Raw genomic sequence first — 19,540 nt, 5'->3', positions numbered from 1 at the left:
AACTCTCATAAAAAGAAGTCTTGATCTTCTATTCTAGGGCTTTTGATTAAAGCTATATTATGAACAAATGTTGCAGGCTTAACTTCAAATTTTGAGCTTGCAAGAAAGAGTGCTTATAACTAGCTGAGTATCAAAATATTATTCAATCATTTTATTTCATAAATTGCAACTTTATATGCCAAACTCAAATGGAAATTAGTACTAATATGATTTATTGATCTCAAATATCATAACCACTAATAACATCATTCTGTAGAAAATACGAAATACGTTAGCTCCAAACATTCAAAGATCAAATGAGAAACACAAAATGTCTAATAACATTTTCTTACAACACTGCCCAGTTTGTCCTGGAGGCGATTCAGGAATTGGAAATACATGCGCCTCCATCTCCTGTTGAAGAATAGAGGTCCTACAAAACTCCAGAATCCCACCACAAATCCAAGAGCCATACTTACATAAAACCAGTCTACTCCATCTTCATTACCTTCTTTTTCTCCTCTGTTCTGATCGACGGATGTTGGAACGCTCACTGTGCAATTATTAGAAAGAGGAGGACCACAAAGTTCATTGCCAGTAAAAGAAGATGCACTAAAGGTTTGTAGTTGAGTGCTTGAAGGAATTCTTCCAGAAAGTTTGTTGTTGGATAAGTTCAAGACACTTAAAAATGTCAGCTTTGAAATGCTTTGTGGGATTTCACCGGAAAGTTGATTTCCAGAAAAATCAATAGACTCTAGAGAACTCATAGCACCAATGTTCTCTGGAATTCTGCCAGTCAAAGAATTGTGAGACAAATTTAGTGATTGCAACGTTGAAAGATCCGTCACTCCCACAGGGACGCCTCCAGAGAAGTTATTTTTTGAAAGATCTATCATTCTTACAAATTTCAAAATTGTACTATATTTAGCCATTTCACCTTTATTCACAAGTAATGCATCCTCCATAAAACTTGAATTAAAATATACATTATTAGACGGGTACTCTATATCATCATCCATTTCACTCTCTCTCATCATGACGCTGAAGTTACTGATACACCTTGGTATGTTTCCAAATAAATTGTTATAAGCCAAATCTAAGATTTGTAGAGAAGTGAGATTGCAAAGTTCCCTTGGTAAAAGACCTTGGAACTTATTTGATCGAAGGATGAGAATCTTTATTCTTGAAAATCTTTCTCCCATCCACGTAGGGACATTTCCAACAAACTCATTTTCACCAAGATCAAGTTTAACTAACTTTGTACAATTCTGAAGTGACAAAGGCACTTCCCCAACAAAGCTGTTTTTGCGAAGGTTTAATGACTGAAGAGAAGTTAAAGACCCAATAGAAGGAGGAAGGGTTCCTGTGAATTTATTGCCCTCTAAATTTAGAACTTCTAAGTGTTGTCAATTCATCCAACAATCAGGTAATTTCCCTGATAAGAAGTTTTTATTGAGGATGAGTATTTCCATCGGACTTTTTGACTCATTCATCTCATTACACAACTGAGCGTACATGGATCCTAAAAAAGCATTGTTCGAAAGATCAAGTATATACATATTTATGGGTATCTGAGGTAGAGGACCTAATAGATTATTTGAATTCAAGTCAAGAACATCAAGTTGATTTGACTGGATTAAATTTGGAATCTTCCCATAGAATTTGTTGTGTGAGAGATTTAAAAATGCTAATGGAAATTTGAACAAATATTGTGGAATAGTGTCAAAAATGCTTGAGTTGGATATATCAAGGTAAACCAAACTCCTTTGTGAACGAAGCCAAGATGGAAAATGAGGGCCTAAATGACAAGAACCTAACCCTAAAGCTAGAAGTTTAAATGGAGGAACCCACTGAGGAGGGAATTTAAACGTTAGTGAATTTCCAGATACATCTATTCCCAACAGTCTTGTGAGATTGTTAAAGTGGATTTCAGAAAAAGTTCCGTTGAATTGGTTATACAAAAGATCTAGAACTTCTAAGGTTGAAAGCTCTCCTAAAGACCTTGGAATAGGACCTGAAATTGAGTTGTAATGTAGATAAAGAAGTTTTAAATTTTTGAAACGTCCAAGTTGGTTGGTCAATGGACCAAAAAGTTGAGTGTACCCCAAGTTCAAATACTCTAAAACTTTTGCAACACATTCGGAGAAAATATTCAAGACTTGAGATATTTCCTGATTCAGTATGACCGCTTCAAGAGACATTGATCTCAAGTTGCAAAGTCTTCCAAATGATACTGGCATTCCTCCTTCAAAATGATTTTCTGAGAGATCAAGTACTTTGATAGATGACAGGTTTCCTAGGCCATCCATCGAGCCTTGCAAGCTATTGTACGAGAGGAAAAGTTCCTCAAGATTTCTAAGTCTGTACAACCAACTGGGCATTGAAGAATTGAAGTCATTTTCAGATAAATCAAGATGTCTAATGGATGTCCAGTTTTGAAGTCCTTCAGGGATTGGACCTTCAAAATGATTTCCACTTAGATCAAGGGAGGCATGAGATGAAAAATTTGCAATAGGTTGGGGAGGAAAGTGATGAAGTCTACAGTGTGATAATTTTAGCACTACTAAGGAAGGGAAAGTGTGTATCACTTGCAACCAATCAGAGGAATTACTAAGATCCACACCAACCAAGTCAAGGTGTTTCAACAAAGAAAGACGAGATAACCACCACAAACTCTTCACATGTAATTTGCCATCGAGGCCAAGATACTGTAAATTAGAGAGGTTTCCAAGTTGGGGAGGAATCATACCCTGGAATGAATTCAGAGATAGATTGAGGTACCTTAAATTCTGCATAGATCCAAGAAATCTGGGAATCTCTACTCCTTCAAAATTGTTATCGCTTAAGTCCAATGAACGCAAATTCTTCAAATCAACCAAAGACGGATTTATCTTACCGGACAATTTTGACCGATCACGAGCTTCAACTTCAGCTGGAGTGGAATACTCTTTCTTTGGGGGAGTTCTAAGGTTGAGCTTAAGCACATGGCCCGTCAAGTTGTCACAGACAACACCAGACCATGTACAGCAATCTTCATGATCAGAAGTCCAAGAGACAAGCCGATTCACAGGATCAGTGAGAGAGATCTTGCTTGAACCTTAAAAGTGCTAGTCTCTCGCTTTGGAGGCAACCAACAGAAGAGCTTCCTTTGCAGAAGCTAATGTTGATGGTCGTTACAGCAATGAAAACAAAGGCAACAACTATTCTCATGGTTTGCTTCATTTGTTCTAAGGAAATGTGCATACCAGAACAGTACCAATGGTTTGATATTTATACAGCTTTTTGGTAAGTTAACTTGGGAACCATTCAAATCCAAACAATTACGAGAAAAGCTCCATGAAGTTTCTTGCTCTTTGCTAATACAGCAAGATTTTCAAAGATATTGAATAAGCGAATTAAAAGAGGACGACAAAATCGAACTTTTGAATTTTCTAATTTTCTTTCAAGATTTTATTTATGCCATTGATTTCATGGTGATATCACCAGTCTGATATCACCATTAAAACCAACTATAGCATTGTTTGATTTTATCTAAGAAGTCTCCTAGTGTGTGCACTGACCTGAAAAATCAAAGTAATTCTTTGACTCATGATTCAATGAATGATGAAAAGGAAATTTCCTGCTATAGTATTAGAACCTGGGTCTAAATTGGTAGGTTTGAAATGTCATTTTCTAAAATTGAAGGGTAAAAGAGTATTTTTCCTGTTTTGATAATAATGAAAGGTTGTATGATATGTAATATTATAATACAATCAGAAATGAAATCATAATCCAATAAAAATGAAAATAGCGTAAATGGATTACAATTGATGTACTAAATATAAAGAAAGAGCAATGTTATGTATATATATTTTTAGATACATAGAAGATATATTATCATATGATTGAATATTATTTTATATTTAATTCAGACTCAACTAATTATTCATAAGGTTATCGGCTATATAGCTTGCACAAAACACATGTACTTGCACTGATCAGGGTGGCAGTGGTGGCATCCATGGCGGTGGTGGTTGCCGTGGTGGTATTGGTGATGGAGGAGGGCTCTTGAATTGAGTTGGAGTACTGAGCTTAGGAGGCGGTGGTGGCGAAAGCGCTTTGTGTCTCTTGGAAACAAGCTTCAATTGATGAGGAAAATCAGCGGTGACGGTGTAAGTAGTATGTGAAAGTAGTAGGCCATTGATGAAGATGAAAGCAAGCAAGTGATTAGCATTCATTTGGTTGTTGCTACATCAGTGTATTTGGCCATGAAGGTCTTGCCTGCTATTTATAGAACCAGGAAGTGGCTGTGTATTACAGTTGTGCTCACAGTTTTCCCGAGACTTTTCAACGAAAATTTGTCAAAATTGTTGGGTTTCTTTATTGACTGCAAAACCTAATCTTGACTATTTGCCAAACAAATTCCAAGAAGCTGACCAGTTGATTTGGCAGCCATTGCACCGGGGTTATTGTTGGAAGATTAACAATACGAATATTTAATTTCCAGTATTTTGATAATATATTATTACCTGATTAATTATTATTTTATTAAAATATTTAAATTTTTGTCTTTTTTTTTTTGTTGTTGTTTGTACAAATTATCACATTTTTATACACTAAACATTTATTTCATAAAATCTGAACACTCTTTAAAATACCCTTATATTTAACTAGAGTGTGAAATCTGTATAAGGTTACTATTTAATCACACAAAAACTCATACATTTTTGTCATATCAAGAATAAACTCTAATTCTGGATTGTTAATTGTTGATGATTGAATTTTTTAGCTAGATCTAGAGTTTGGTAAGTGATGATAAAAGTTTTTTAATAAAAAAATATTAAGAGTGAACTCAAATTTCGAATTTTATATCTGTGAAACAACAGGTTGACGAGATCACAAGTGGTAATCTAGCCACTTGTGAAAGAACATGATGTTTAGTCCCATTAAAACAAACTGTATATGATAAAAGTACCCTTCTTACAAGTGATTGGCCTTAAGTATTACTGGATTGGATAAATTTATGTATAATGTAGTTCAGTAAATGTATTTAATATATAACTATGTATGATTTTATTTATGACATTGATTTCATGATGATATCACCATTAAAACAAACTGAAGCATTGTTTGATTTTTTCTAAGAAATTTCCTAGATTGTGCACTGACTTGAAAAATCAAAGTAATTCTTTGACTCTTGATTCAATGTAATGAAGAAAAGGAAATTTCCCGCTGTTTTACTAGAAATGTCTAAATTGGTAGGTTTGAAATGTCATTTTCTAAAATTGAGGGGTAGAGAAGTATTTTTACAGTTTTGATACTACCAAGAATTTATGAATTAAATGAATATTATTGATAAAAAATGGTATGATATATAATATTATAATACAATCCAAAATGAAATCATAATCCTATGAAAATGAAAATAGAGTAAATGGATTATAATTGATATACTTAATATAAAAGAAAAATATTACACAATAAATCAAAATCATATATTTCATTTAACACATGATCAATAATATCTCTAATTACACAATTTGGAGAAATGCAAATACTTGCAGTTTTAGTAGGCCCCATTAACTGAGTAGATTCCAAGTCAATTAAAAGAAGGCCCCATTAATTTGAAGAACTTTGAATTTTCTAACTTTCTTTTAAGATTTCATAGAATATTTTCTTGGTCTGAAAAATTGCAAATAATTTCCAGGAATCTTCAAGTACTTGTAATTTTACCTGGAACCATTATCAGAGTAGACTCCAAGTCAATCATAAGAGGATGACACTTTGAAGAACAAAAAGATACAGAAATTTCACTAGTTGTTATTGTAACAAAGAATAATATTATGTGTATATATTTTTTTGTATATAATTTAGATACATATATGATATGTTATTATGTGATTAGATGTTACTTTATTTTTAATTTAAAATTATTCAACTACATGATGATTTATCATCTGTGTCTTCAAATTGTATATTTAAAGTATGTATATATATTTTTATTGCATGGGAGAGAGAACCAATTGATTCGATATGATAAAGTTTTTGTCACTGCACATAAAAACTGTTTTGTGAAAGTGATTCTACTTTCTTTCCATGTGAGCTTATTGTGGTTCAGTGTCATTTTTATTGTTTTAAAACCTAGATCGGACTAATTGATTGAACCAGTTTGTCTGGCATCCGATGTTTAGTCCCATCTAGGCGAAGGGCAAAACATGTTTTTATCATTGGATTGAATTGACTCATAATTGAACTAGTATGATGAAAATACACTTCTTGCATGTGATTGGTCACATATACCGTTGGACTTGATAAATTTATGTTTAATGTTGTTTAGTAAATGTACTTAACATATAATTATATATGATTTGATTTACAACATTGATTTCCTGGTTATATCACCAATCAAGACTTGGAGCTAGATTTTTACATAGACAACCTAAATTTACAAGAATTTTCCAATACTTGTAAATTTAGTAGGTCCCCGAGCAGAGTGGACTCCAAGTCAACTAGAAGAGGATAAACATAGAAAGGGTTTGATTTTTAAAACTTCTTCCTTTTAAAGATTCCATAGATAATTCCAGGGATTTATAGTTTATAACATTAGAGCTGAAAATGTAAGGATTCTAACTTCCAAGCTGAATAAAAAAGGATCCATATTGACAAATGAACCATGGGTTTATATTTTAATACTTATTAATTAAGCTCCAGCAAAGAACAAGAATTAGGTCATATTAAAAGGAGAAGCAGCAACAGTCCTTCAAGCATGAAAATCTTCATCATATATTTCTCTTCCCTGACTATATACTCAAGGTTATCTTTATAGTTTAAGATACGTGATGATTCATGAAGAAAGAATCTATCTTTGAAGAATTCATGATCCTTGTGAATCTGTGACTTCTACGCTTAGGTACTCTTCAAAAAGTCATGACAATGAAATATGGGGAGATATGATATTAATATTATTATATCAACACAAACTATAGCTTGTTTGATTTTATCTAAGAAGTTTCCTAGCATGTGGACTGACTTGAATAATCAAAGTATGTTAACTACAACTATATATGTTAACAATAAATATATAGTACTCCGTTTCAAACGTTCCCATGCAAATCCTTGGCTTATGTCATTGCAGTCCTGTCAACTTTGAGTATGGTAGAACCACCAGTGTCGACTGAGGCCATCTAGATACAGGTCGGTAGAGCAGGGTAAAAGGATATACCACTGGTTCGCCTGTTTCAGAATTTCATTTGTTGGCACATTTTCTTTGTTGGGGCATTATTCATTCAATGTATATGAGCCTCTTTGATTAATCAAAAGTACTTCCTCTCTTCAGTTGGCCTTAGGATTCCCTTGTGTTGCTTCAGTCAACAGATTGTACAGAGTAAGGATTCGCAATAATAAGTAAATTTCTAAAACTCTCATAAAAAGAAGTCCTGATCTTCAATTCTAGGGCTTTTGCTTAAAGCTATATGATGAATAAATGTTGCAGGCCTGACTTATTAGAGATAAGCTTTATAGATGAGATGAATTTACAATAAAGAAGGCTAGAATGAAATTTATTGCTTCAAATTTTGAGCTTGCAAGAAAGAGTGGTTATACCGAGCAGAATTTATACTAGCATCAAAATATTATTCCATCATTTTATTTCATGAATTGCAACTTTGCATGCCAAACTCAAATGGAAATTAATACAAATATGATTTATTGATCTCAAATACCATAACCACTAATAAAATCCTTATGTAGAAAATACAAAATACATAAGCTCCAAACATTCAGATCAAAAGAGAAACACAAAAAGTCTAGTAACATTTTCTTACAACACTGCCCAGTTTGTCCTGGAGGCTACTCAGGAATTGGAAATACATGCACCTCCATCTCCTGCTGAAGAACAGAGGTCCTATAAAACTCCAGAATCCCACCACAAATCCAAGAGCCATACTTACATAAAACCAGTCTACTTCTTTTTCTCCTCTGTTCTGATCGCCTGCTGTTGGAATGCTTACCGTGCAATTATTAGAAAGAGGAGGACCACAAAGTTCATTGCCAGTAAAAGAAGATGCACTAAAGGTTTGTATTTGAGTGCTTGAAGGAATTCTTCCAGAAAGTTTGTTGTTTGATAAGTTCAAGACACTTAAAAATGTCAGCTTTGAAATGCTTTGTGGGATTTCACCGGAAAGTTGATTTCCAGAAAAATCAATGGACTCTAGAGAACTCATAGCACCAATGTTATCCGGAATTCTGCCAGTCAAAGAATTGTGAGACAAATTCAGTGATCGCAACATTGAAAGATCCGTCACTCCCATAGGGATGCCTCCAGAGAAGTTATTTTTTGAAAGATTTATCATTCTTACAAATTTCAAAATTGTATTGTATTCAGCCATTTCACCTTTATTCACAAGTAATGCATCCTCCATATGACCTGAATTAAAATCTCCATTGGACCCATACTCTATATCAACATCCATTTCACTCTTTCTCATCATGGCGCTGAAGTATCCGATACACCTTGGTATGTTTCCAGATAAATTGTTATAAGCCAAATCTAAGATTTGTAGAGAAGTGAGATAGCAAAGTTCCCTTGGTAAAAGCCCTTGAAACTTATTTGAACGAAGGATAAGAATCTTTATTCTTGAAAATCTTTCTCCCATCCACGCAGGGACATTTCCAACAAACTCATTTTCACCAAGATCAAGTTCAACTAACTCTGTACAGTTCTGAAGTGACAAAGGTACCTCCCCAACAAAGCTGTTTTTGCGAAGTTTTAATGACTGAAGAAAAGTTAAAGACCCAATAGAAGGAGGAAGGGTTCCAGTAAATTTATTGTCCTCTAAATTTAGAACTTCTAAGTGTTGCCAATTCCTCCAACAATCAGGTAATTCCCCTGATAAGAAGTTTTTATTGAGGATCAGTATTTCCATCAAACTTTTTGATTCATTCATCTCAGTACACAACTGAGCAAACATGGATCCTAAAAAAGCATTGTTGGAAAGATCGAGTACATGCATATTTTTGGGTATCTGAGGTAAAGGACCTGATAGATTATTTGAATTCAAGTCAAGTGAAGAAAGTTGAGTTGACTGAATTAAATTTGGAATCTCGCCATAGAATTTGTTGTGTGAGAGATTTAAAAATGTTAATGGAAATTTAAACAAATATTGTGGAATAGTGTCAAAAATGCTTGAGTTGGATATATCAAGGTAAAACAAACTCCTTTGTGAACGAAGCCAAGATGGAAAATTAGGGCCTAAATGACAAGAACCTAATCCTAGAAGTACAAGTTTAAATGGTGGAACCCACTGTGGAGGGAATTTAAACGTTAGTGAATTTCCAGATACTTCTAATCCCATCAGTCTTGTGAGATTGTTAAAGTGGATTTCAGAAAAAGTTCCGTTGAATTGGTTATACAAAAGATATAGAGATTCTAAGGTTGAAAGCTCTCCTAAAGACCTTGGAATAGGACCTGAAATTGAGTTGTAACCTAGATAAAGAAGTTTTAAATTTTTGAAACGTCCAAGTTGGTTGGTCAATGGACCAAAAAGTTGAGTGTACCCCAAGTTCAAATACTCTAAAACTTTTGCAACACATTCGGAGAAAATATTCAACACTTGAGATATTTCCTGATTCAGTATGACCCATCCGAGGGATATTGATCTCAAGTTGCAAAGTCTTCCAAATGATACTGGCATTCCTCCTTCAAAATGATTTTCTGAGAGATCAAGTACTTTGATAGATGACAGGTTTCCTAGGCCATCCATCAAGCCTTGCAAGCTATTGCCCGAAAGGAAAAGTTCCTCAAGGTTTCTGAGTCTGTACAACCAACTAGGCATTGAAGAATTGAAAAGATTATCAGATAAATCAAGATGTCTAATGGATGTCAAGTTTTGAAGTCCATCCGGGATTGGACCTTCAAAATGATTTCCACTTAGATCAAGGGAGGCAAGAGATGAAAAATTTAAAACAGGTTGGGGAGGAAAGTGATGAAGCTCACAATATGATAATTTCAGCACTACTAAGGAAGGAAGAGTGTGTATCACTTGCAACCAATCGGAGGAATTGCTAAGATCCACACCATCCAAGTCAAGGTGTTTCAACAAAGAAAGACGAGATAACCACCACAAACTCTTCACATCTAACATACCACCGAGGCCAAGATACTGTAAATTAGAGAGATTTCTAAGTTGGGGAGGAATCATACCCTGGAATGAATTCAGAGATAGATTGAGGTACCTTAAATTCTGCATAGATCCAAGAAATCTGGGAATCTCTACTCCTTCAAAATTGTTGTCGCTTAAGTCCAATGAACGCAAATGCTTCAAATCAACCAAGGAGGTATTTATCTTACCAGACAATTTTGACCTCTCACGAGCATGAAAGTCAGCTAGAGTCACAACCTCTTTCTTTAGGGGAGTTCTAAGGTTGAGCTTAAGCACATGGCCCGTCAAGTTGTCACAGACAATACCAGACCATGTACAGCAATCTCCATGATCAGAAGTCCAAGAGACAAGACGATTTGCAGGGTCAATGAGATCTTGCTTGAACATTAAAAGTGCTAGTCTTTCGCTTTGGAGGCAACCGACAGAAGAGATTCCTTTGCAGAAGCTAATGTTGATGGTCGCTATAGCGATGAAAACCAAGGCAACAACTATTCTCATGGTTTGCTTCATTTGTTTTAAGGAAATGTGCATACCAGAACACTATCAATGCTTTGATATTTATATTGCTTTTTGCTAACTTAATTTGGGAACCATTCAAATCCAAACAATTGCTAGGAAAGCTCCATCAAGTTACTTGCTCTTTACTAATGCAGCAAGATTTTCAAAGATATTGAATAAGTGAAATTAAAAGAGGACAACAAAATCGAACTTTAAATTTTCTAATTTTCTTTCAAGATTTTATGGAATACTTTCCCAGTTTGAAAAATTGCAAATAATTTCTGGGAATCTTCAAATACTTGTAATTTTAGCAGGAACCATGAACAGAGCAGACAAATACTTGTAAATAATAAGAGGACAACATTTTGGAGAACGAAAAGATATAAAATATATCATTGATTGTTATTAAAAAAATATAAAGTAATTTCAAATCAGACTGGTTTGACTGAAAGCTGAAGTTTAGTCCATCTAGGCTAAGGGCAAAGCACATTTTAATCATTGGATCTGATTGGCCCGTGGTTGAACCAGTCAAATTGTATCTAATGAAAGTACCCTTATTGCATGTGATTGATCACAAATACAGATAAATTTATATTTAATGTTCAATAAATGTATTTAATATATAACTATAAATGATTTTATTTATTCTATTGATTTTATGGTGATATCATCATACCACCATTAAAACAAACTACAGCATTGTTTGATTTTATCGAAGAAGTTTCCTCGTGTGTGCACTGACTTGAAAAATCAAAGTAATTCTTTGACTCTTGATTCAATGAATGATGAAAAGGAAATTTCCTGCTGTACAATTTTTGCTAATGGATCCTTGGGTCTAAATTGCTAGGTTTGAAATGTTATTTTCTAAAATTGCAAATAATTTCTGGGAATCTTCAAGTACTTGTAAGTTTAGCTGGAACCATTAACAGAGTAGACTCCAAGTCAATTATAAGAGGACAACATTTTGGAGAACGAAAAGATATAAAACATTTCCCTGATTATTATTATGACAAAAAATAATACTATATGAATACATTTTTGATATATAATTTAGATATATAAATGAGGTATTATTATATGATTGGATGTGTCATCATGCATAGTTTTATTGCATGGGAGAGAGAGGTCTTCAAACATGTTTTCTCAAAGTTTTTAGAATCAGTAAAACCTTGATATACAATTTGGTTATACAGATATATCATTATATGATTGGATGATTTTAAATTAAATACAAAATAATTTCAACTTTATGGTGCTTAAAAAAATGGGCATCTACGAAGCAATTATGGTTTTATTTGTGAGAAAGAATTGATTCAATATGATAAGACTTTTGTCGTTGCACATAGAAACACTTTTGTGAAAGTGATATTACTTTTTGTCCATGTGAGCTTATTGTGCTTTAGTGTCATTATTATTGTTTTAAAATTTAGATCGGACTAAGTGGATGAACCAGTTTAATTATAACCTAATGTTTAGTCCTATCCAGGTGAAGGGCAAAATACATTTTACTCATTGAATTGAATCAACTCATAATTGAACCAGTCAAATTATATATGATGAAAGTATCCTTTTTACATTTGATTGGTCACAGAGACCATTGGACTTGGTAAATTTATGTTGTTCAATAAATATACTTAATATATAATTATAAATGATTTCATTTATGTCATTTATTTCATGGTCATATCACCAGTCCAATCGATCAATCAAGACCTGGAGCTATATTTTTACATTGAAAACCTAAATTTACAAGAATTTTCCAAAACTTGTAAATTTAGTAGGTCCCCTCAACAGAGTGGACTCCAAGTCAACTAGATGAGGACAAACATGGAAAGGATTTGATTTTTCTAACTTCTGCCTTTTCAAGATTCCATAGATAATTCCAGGGATTTATGGTTTATAACATTAGAGCTGAAAAAGTAAGGATTCCAACTTCCAAGTTGAATAAAAAAGGGTCCATATTGACAAATTAACCATGGGTTTATATTTTAATATTAATTAATTAAGCTCCAGGAAAGAACAAGAATTAGGTCATATTAAAAGGAGAAGCAGCAAAAGTCCTTCAATCCTGAAAATCTTCATCATATATTTCTCTTGTCTAACCATATACTCAAGGTTATCTTTATAGTTTAAGATACGTGATGATTCATGGAGAAAGAATCTATCTTTGAGGAATTCGTGATCCTACCTGTGAATCTGTGACTTTTACGCTTAGGTACTCTTCAAAAAGTCATGACAATGAAATATGGGGAGATATGATATTAATATTATTATATCAACACAAACTGTAGCTTGTTTGATTTTATCTAAGAAGTTTCCTAGCATGTGGACTGACTTGAATAATCAAAGTATATTGCTATATGTTAACTATGACTATATAGTACTCCGTTTCAAACGTTCCCATGCCAATCCTTGGTTTATGTCATTGCAGTCCTGTCAACTTTGAGTATGGTAGAACCACCAGTGTCGACTGAGGCCATCTAGATACAGGTCGGTATAGCAGGGTAAAAAAAGGATATACCACTGGCTCGGTTGTTTCAGAATTTCATTTGTTGGCATATTTTCTTCGTTGGGGCATTATTCATTCAATGTATATGAGCCTCTTTGATTAATCAAAAGTACTTCCTCTCTTTAGTTGACCTTAGGATTCCCTTGTGTTGCTTCAGTCAACAGATTGTACAGAGTAAGGATTCGCAATAGTAAGTAAATTTCTAAAACTCTCGTAAAAAGAAATCCTGATCTTCAATTCTAGGGTTTTTTGATTAAAGCTATATGATGAACAAATGTTGCAGGCCTGACTTACTAAAGATAAGCTTTATAGATGAGATGAATTTGCAATAAAGAATGCTAGAATGAAATTTATTGCTTCAAATTTTGAGCTTGCACGAAAGAGTGGTTATACCGAGCAGAATTTATACTAGCATCAAAATATTATTCCATCATTTTATTTCATGAATTGCAACTTTGCATGACAAACTCAAATGGAAATTAATACAAACATGATTTATTGATCTCAAATACCATAACCACTAATAACATCCTTATGTAGAAAATACAAAATACGTAAGCTCCAAACATTCAGATCAAAAGAGAAACACAAAAAGTCTAATAACATTTTCTTACAACACTGCCCAGTTTGTCTTGGAGGCTACTCAGGAATTGGAAATACATGCACCTCCATCTCCTGCTAAAGAATAGAGGTCCTATAAAACTCCAGAATCCCACCACAAATCCAAGAGCCATACTTACATAAAACCAGTCTACTTTTTCTCCTCTGTTCTGATCGCCGGATGTTTGAACACTCACTGTGCAATTATTAGGAAGAGGAGGACCACAAAGTTCATTGCCAATAAAAGAAGATGCACTGAATGTTTGTAGTTGAGTGCTTGAAGGAATTCTTCCAGAAAGTTTGTTGTTGGATAAGTTCAAGACACTTAAGAATGTCAACTTTGAAATGCTTTGGGGGATTTCACCGGAAAGTTGATTTCCAGAAAAATCAATGGACTCTAGAGAACTCATAGCACCAATGTTATCTGGAATTCTGCCAGTCAAAGAATTGTGAGACAAATTCAGTGATCACAACATTGAAAGATCCGTCACTCCCATAGGGATGCCTCCAGAGAAGTTATTTTTTGAAAGATCTATCATTCTTACAAATTTCAAAATTGTATTATATTCAGCCATTTCACCTTTATTCACAAGTAATGCATCCTCCATGTAACCTGAATAAAAATCTGCATTAGACCAATACTCTATATCATCATCCATTTCACTCTCTTTCATCATGGCACTGAAGTTACTGATACACCTTGGTATGTTTCCAAATAAATTGTTATCAGCCAAATCTAAGATTTGTAGAGAAGTGAGATGGCAAAGTTCCCTTGGTAAAAGCCCTTGAAACTTATTTGATTGAAGGATAAGAATCTTTATTCTTGAAAATCTTTCTCCCATCCACGCAGGGACATTTCCAACAAACTCATTTTCACCAAGATCAAGTTCAACTAACTCTGTACAGTTCTGAAGTGACAAAGGTACCTCCCCAACAAAACTGTTTTTGTGAAGTTTTAATGACTGTAGAGAAGTTAAAGACCCAATAGAAGAAGGAAGGGTTCTAGTGAATTTATTGTCCTCTAAATTTAGAACTTTTAAGTGTTGCCAATTCCTCCAACAATCAGGTAATTCCCCTGATAAGAAGTTTTTCTTGAGAATCAGTATTTCCATCAAACTTTTTGATTCATTCATTTCAGTACACAACTGAGCAAACATGAATCCTAAAAAAGCATTGTTGGAAAGATCGAGTACATACATATTTTTGGGTATCTGAGGTAAAGGACCTGATAGATTATTTGAATTCAAGTTAAGTGAAGAAAGTTGAGTTGACTGAATTAAATTTGGAATCTCGCCATAGAATTTGTTGTGTGAGAGATTTAAAAATGTTAATGGAAATTTAAACAAATATTGTGGAATAGTGTCAAAAATGCTTGAGTTGGATATATCAAGGTAAAACAAACTCCTTTGTGAACGAAGCCAAGATGGAAAATTAGGGCCTAAATGACAAGAACCTAACCCTAAAAGTAGAAGTTTAAATGGAACAACCCACTGAGGAGGCAATTTAAACATTAGTGAATTTCCAGATACTTCCAATCCCATTAGTCTTGTGAGATTGTTAAAGTGGATTTCAGAAAGAGTTCCATTGAATTGGTTTTATGAAAGATATAGAACTTCTAAGGATGAAAGTTCTCCTAAAGACCTTGGAATAGGACCTGAAATTGAGTTGTAAGCTAAATAAAGAGATTTTAAATTTTTAAACCGTCCTAGTTGATTGGTCAATGGACCAAAAAGATGAGAATCGTCGAAGTACAAGGACTCTACAACTTTTGCAACACATTTAGAGAAAATATTCAAGACTTGAGATATTTCTTGATTCAATCTAACCCCTGCGAGAGATATTGATCTGAAGTTGCAAAGTCTTCCAAATGATACTGGCATTCCTCCTTCAAAATTATTTCCTGCGAGATAAAGCACTTTGATAGATGACAGGTTTCTTAGGCCATCCATCGAGCCTTGCAAGATATTGCCCGAAAGGAAAAGTTCCTCAAGATTTCTAAGTCCGTACAACCAACTAGGCATTGTGGAATTGAAAAGATTATCAGATAAATCAAGATGTCCAATGGAAGTAAAGTTTTGAAGTCCATCAGGGATTTGACCTTTGAAATAATTTCCCCTTAGATCAAGGGAGGCAAGAGATGAAAAATTTGCAATAGGTTGGGGAGGAAAGTGATGAAGGTTACAGTATGATAATTTTATCACTACTAAGGAAGGGAGAGTGTGTATCACTTGTAACCAATCGGAGAAATTGCTCAGATCCACATGCAGATCAAGGTGTTCCAGCAAAGAAAGACGAGATAACCACCAAATATTTTCAACAGATAACGTTCTTCCCCAATAATCACCCAAGCAAAGAACCTGTAAATTAGAGAGATTTCCAAGTTGGGGAGGAATCATACCCTGGAATGAATTCATAGATAGATTGAGGTACCTTAAATTCTGCATAGACCCAAGAAATCTAGGAATCTCTGTTCCATCAAAATTGTTATCGCTCAAGTCCAAGGAACGCAAATGCTTCAAATCAAGCAAAGAGGGATTTATCTTACCATGCAACTTTGACCTCTGGCGTGCATCATATTCAGCTGGAGACACAACCTCTTTCTTCGGGGGAGTTCTAAGGCTGAGCTCAATCACATGGCCCGTCAAGTTATCACAGACAATACCAGACCATGTACAGCAATCTCCACGATCAGAAGTCCAAGAGACAAGCCGATTGGCAGGATCAGTGAGATCTTGCTTGAACCTTAAAAGTGCTAGTCGCTCACTTTGGAGGCAACCAACAGAAGAGCTTCCATTGCAGAAGCTAATGTTGATGGTCGCTACAGCCATGAAAACAAAGGCAACAACTATTCTCACGGTTTGCTGCATTTGTATTATCCAAAATGAAAAAACTTATATGTTTTAAGGATATGTGCATTCCAGAAAATTATCAATGGTTTGATATTTACACTGCTTTTTGTTAACATAAAATATTCTTTGGAACCATTTGAATCCAAACAATTAGTGGGAAAGCTGCATGAAGTTTCTAGTCAATATTTTACGACGAAAAATAAGTGAAGGCTTTTTATTTTTCTGACTTACTACGTCTCTCCGAAAATAAAATATTCAGATGGGAAAAATCAAAGTGGTTCGAGCCAGAAACTGGCCCCATTAACAGAGTGAATTCCAAGACAATGAAAAGGGGACAACGAAATTGAACTTTGATCCTTCTAACTTTCGTCCTTTCATGATTTTAAAATTCTCAGTTTAAAGAATTGCAAATGAGAGAAATGGACCATAATTTGTTTTTACAGGTGTCAGAAATCAAGGATAATTAATTCACTGTATAAACAACAGTTCTTCTTCATTATTTTTTAAACTAAATAGTAATGTTTTAAAGTTTATTCAAGTTTCTAAGTTCTTTAATTTCAGATACTTTGATGAATTTCCTTTTGAGTTCTTTTCACTATAAATGAAAAATGATTATAAGATGAATAGAAAATTATTTATTCTCTCTTTAGTTTCATGTGATTTAAGTCTATCTCTCGACTACCATAAAAAATTTTCTTGCAAATTTTCTTGGTAACAAGATGGGCAGTGGTGGCATTTAGGTTGGATTCGAGCCAAACAGAGTTTAAACTCAGCTCAATTTGCATAGAAGTGAACTCAGACTCTCTTCAAATGATAATTTGATGGGTATGAATAAAATAGTTGCAATAGATTTTTAGAATTTAGTTATTATTTTAATTAAATATAAATATAATTTTATTATAAAAATTTAATAAATAAAAATAAAATTACAGCAAAATTAAAATTAGATTAACCATAGAAGTGAAAGTTAAGTTTGAGAAATGTAGTGAGGCATCTCTCCTTCTCCTGGTATCTTTAGAAGAATAGATGCTTGCAACTTTGAATATTACTCTAAAATTCTAGTTTTTACACAGCAACCGAAGTATCTCTTGCTAGCAGTATTGTTTGTACAATTTTTATACATAATTTTACGTATAAACAATGACGTATCATTATGTAATTGAATAATTGAAAAGTAAAAATAAAACAATCTAATCATATGATGACACATTATTTTTTATGAACAAAAATTGTTTGCATAGTTTTATTGATCTCTTGCACTCTTCACGAAGAGACAAAAATAGATGGAAGAATTTTGATCACAAACTTCAATCCAACAGCTCAAAAGGGTGCCACATAAGTCATGGAGCACCTCAAGTTGACTAGAGTATTGCAGACATTGATAAAGAAAAGAACAATTGAATATTCACTTTCGAGAATCTAATTGAGTAATTGGATGATATGTTATTATATAATTTAACGATATCTTATCTTTAATTTAACATTACTTGACATAGAGTATCTTAAAACTCAAAATTAGGTATACTTAGTTTTATTGTAAAAAAAAAGACATTTCCACAAATTCCCGAAGAAAAGTAAGTGACAAAAATTGATTCCAAGCCACTAGAGAACTCCACAGACCCGCGCATTGTTAACAGAGTGGACTTCAAGTCAATTAAAAGAGGACAACAAAATCGAAATTTGATCTTTCTTACTTTCTTCCATTCAAGATTTCATGGAATATTTTCAGAGTTTGAAGTCGCAAATAATTTGTGGAAATCTTCAAGCACTTACAAGAGAGTAAACTCCAAGTCAATTAATTATAAGAGGACAACATTCTTGAGAATGAAAAAATATAAAATATATCATTGAGTTGGAAACAATAACAAATGAACAAGGATCATCTGTGGCCGGCAAATTAAATACTATCAGTTACACATGATCAATAGTATTTAATTAAACAATTTGGAAAATACTTATAATTTTAGTTGGCCTTATTAATAGAGTGGACTTCAAGACAATTAAAAGAGGACAACAAAATCAAAATTAATTTGATCTTTCTCACTTTCTTCCTTTCAAGATTTAAAGAATATTTTCTCAGTTTGAAGAGTCGCAAATAATTTCTGGGAATCTTCAAGTACTTCCAAGGGAGTAGCCTCCAAGCCAATAATAAGAGGACAACATTTTTGGGAGTGAAAAGATCAAAATGATTTCATTGATTGATATTAAAACAATTTATTGCATGGGAGAGGTCTTCAAACACATTTCTCTTGATAATTTCCAATATATAATGAGTTAAAAAAAAAGGAGATTCAGATGAGAAAGCAAAGAAACTGAAACTGATAAGAAAATAAGGAAACAATGGCTAAAAATTTCATTGTTTTTCCTTTGATTTTTTGTTTGAACTGGCCGAATTGTGTATGGTCAACTCAGTCAAATAGTCAAGCAAGGCTAAAACTAGTCACAAATGCCACTAGACTAGAAATATGTATGTTTAAAGTTCTCGATTAAAATATTAAATAAATATATATATATATATATATATATATATATATTTATTTATTTATCTACATCACACCACGCAAAGGCCTCGTTTGGCTCCTTGATTGGGTGAACACCCTACACTTATCACAAGTTGGCACATAGTTCAATTTTTTCAACAAACAAGTGTTCGTCACAGGAAACAGTCTAAATCATTCAAAAGAAGAAAAACAATTTTTCAATCCAAATTTACAGAGATGTCCATTATTCGGCATAGATCTATATGTTCAACAGACAAGTTCATCAGTAATAAAAAAAGAGGTTTTAATCAATGCAATAAAAATAAAATGGTGGTAATCCAAGAGGGAAGAAAGAAAGAATGAAAGTAGTAGCACACTAACCCTAATCCTAATCGTTGTTATAGTGTTTGCCAAAGATCATTTGTTTCTGCATGACATGCGAAATTCTACATAATCTGGCCTCGTAGCAATACTCTTTTTCAAAGT

The 19,540-nt window shown here is 33.5% G+C and overlaps 3 protein-coding genes and 1 pseudogene across 3 annotated transcripts in view; all 4 read right to left on the bottom strand.

Annotated features, from left to right (window-relative positions):
• Positions 1 to 176: 176 nt before the first annotated feature.
• Positions 177 to 3,189, bottom strand: LOC123201753 (annotated as a pseudogene).
• LOC123201754 (receptor-like protein EIX2) lies at positions 221 to 1,181 on the bottom strand. The gene is made up of 2 exons (XM_044617313.1): positions 333 to 1,181; positions 221 to 250 (listed from the first exon to the last, which is right to left on the bottom strand). Exons 1-2 carry the CDS (start codon positions 1,179 to 1,181, stop codon positions 221 to 223), a joined length of 879 nt encoding a protein of 292 aa, XP_044473248.1.
• Positions 3,190 to 7,763: 4,574 nt separating the features above from the next.
• On the bottom strand, positions 7,764 to 10,656 carry LOC123201752 (receptor-like protein EIX2). The gene has a single exon (XM_044617312.1). It carries the CDS (start codon positions 10,647 to 10,649, stop codon positions 7,764 to 7,766), a length of 2,886 nt encoding a protein of 961 aa, XP_044473247.1. The 5' UTR covers positions 10,650 to 10,656.
• Positions 10,657 to 13,604: 2,948 nt separating this feature from the next.
• LOC123201931 (receptor-like protein EIX2) overlaps positions 13,605 to 19,540 on the bottom strand; it is a 29,673-nt gene continuing 23,737 nt past the window's right edge. The window contains exon 2 of the mRNA XM_044617547.1: positions 13,605 to 13,872. Within this exon, the coding sequence (XP_044473482.1) occupies positions 13,722 to 13,872 (151 nt within the window). The 3' untranslated portion in view covers positions 13,605 to 13,721. The remainder of the gene's footprint in view (positions 13,873 to 19,540) is intronic.

This window comes from Mangifera indica, chromosome 18 (assembly GCF_011075055.1).
Source record: "Mangifera indica cultivar Alphonso chromosome 18, CATAS_Mindica_2.1, whole genome shotgun sequence".
NCBI classification, from domain to species: Eukaryota; Viridiplantae; Streptophyta; class Magnoliopsida; order Sapindales; family Anacardiaceae; genus Mangifera; species Mangifera indica.
Note: the sequence above shows the minus strand (reverse complement) of the source record. Positions and strands in the feature narration are given on the sequence as shown.

What these genes read in the sequence shown, in the direction of transcription:
- LOC123201754 (XM_044617313.1), bottom strand. Translation starts at nt 1,181, where the DNA reads ATGGGAGAAAGATTTTCAAGAATAAAGATTCTCATCCTTCGATCAAAT. An exon ending in AGGACAAACTGGGCAGTGTT is followed by an intron (nt 251 to 332) that starts GTAAGAAAATGT and finishes TATTTTCTACAG; the next exon opens with AATGATGTTATTAGTGGTTA.
- LOC123201752 (XM_044617312.1), bottom strand. Translation starts at nt 10,649, where the DNA reads ATGCACATTTCCTTAAAACAAATGAAGCAAACCATGAGAATAGTTGTT.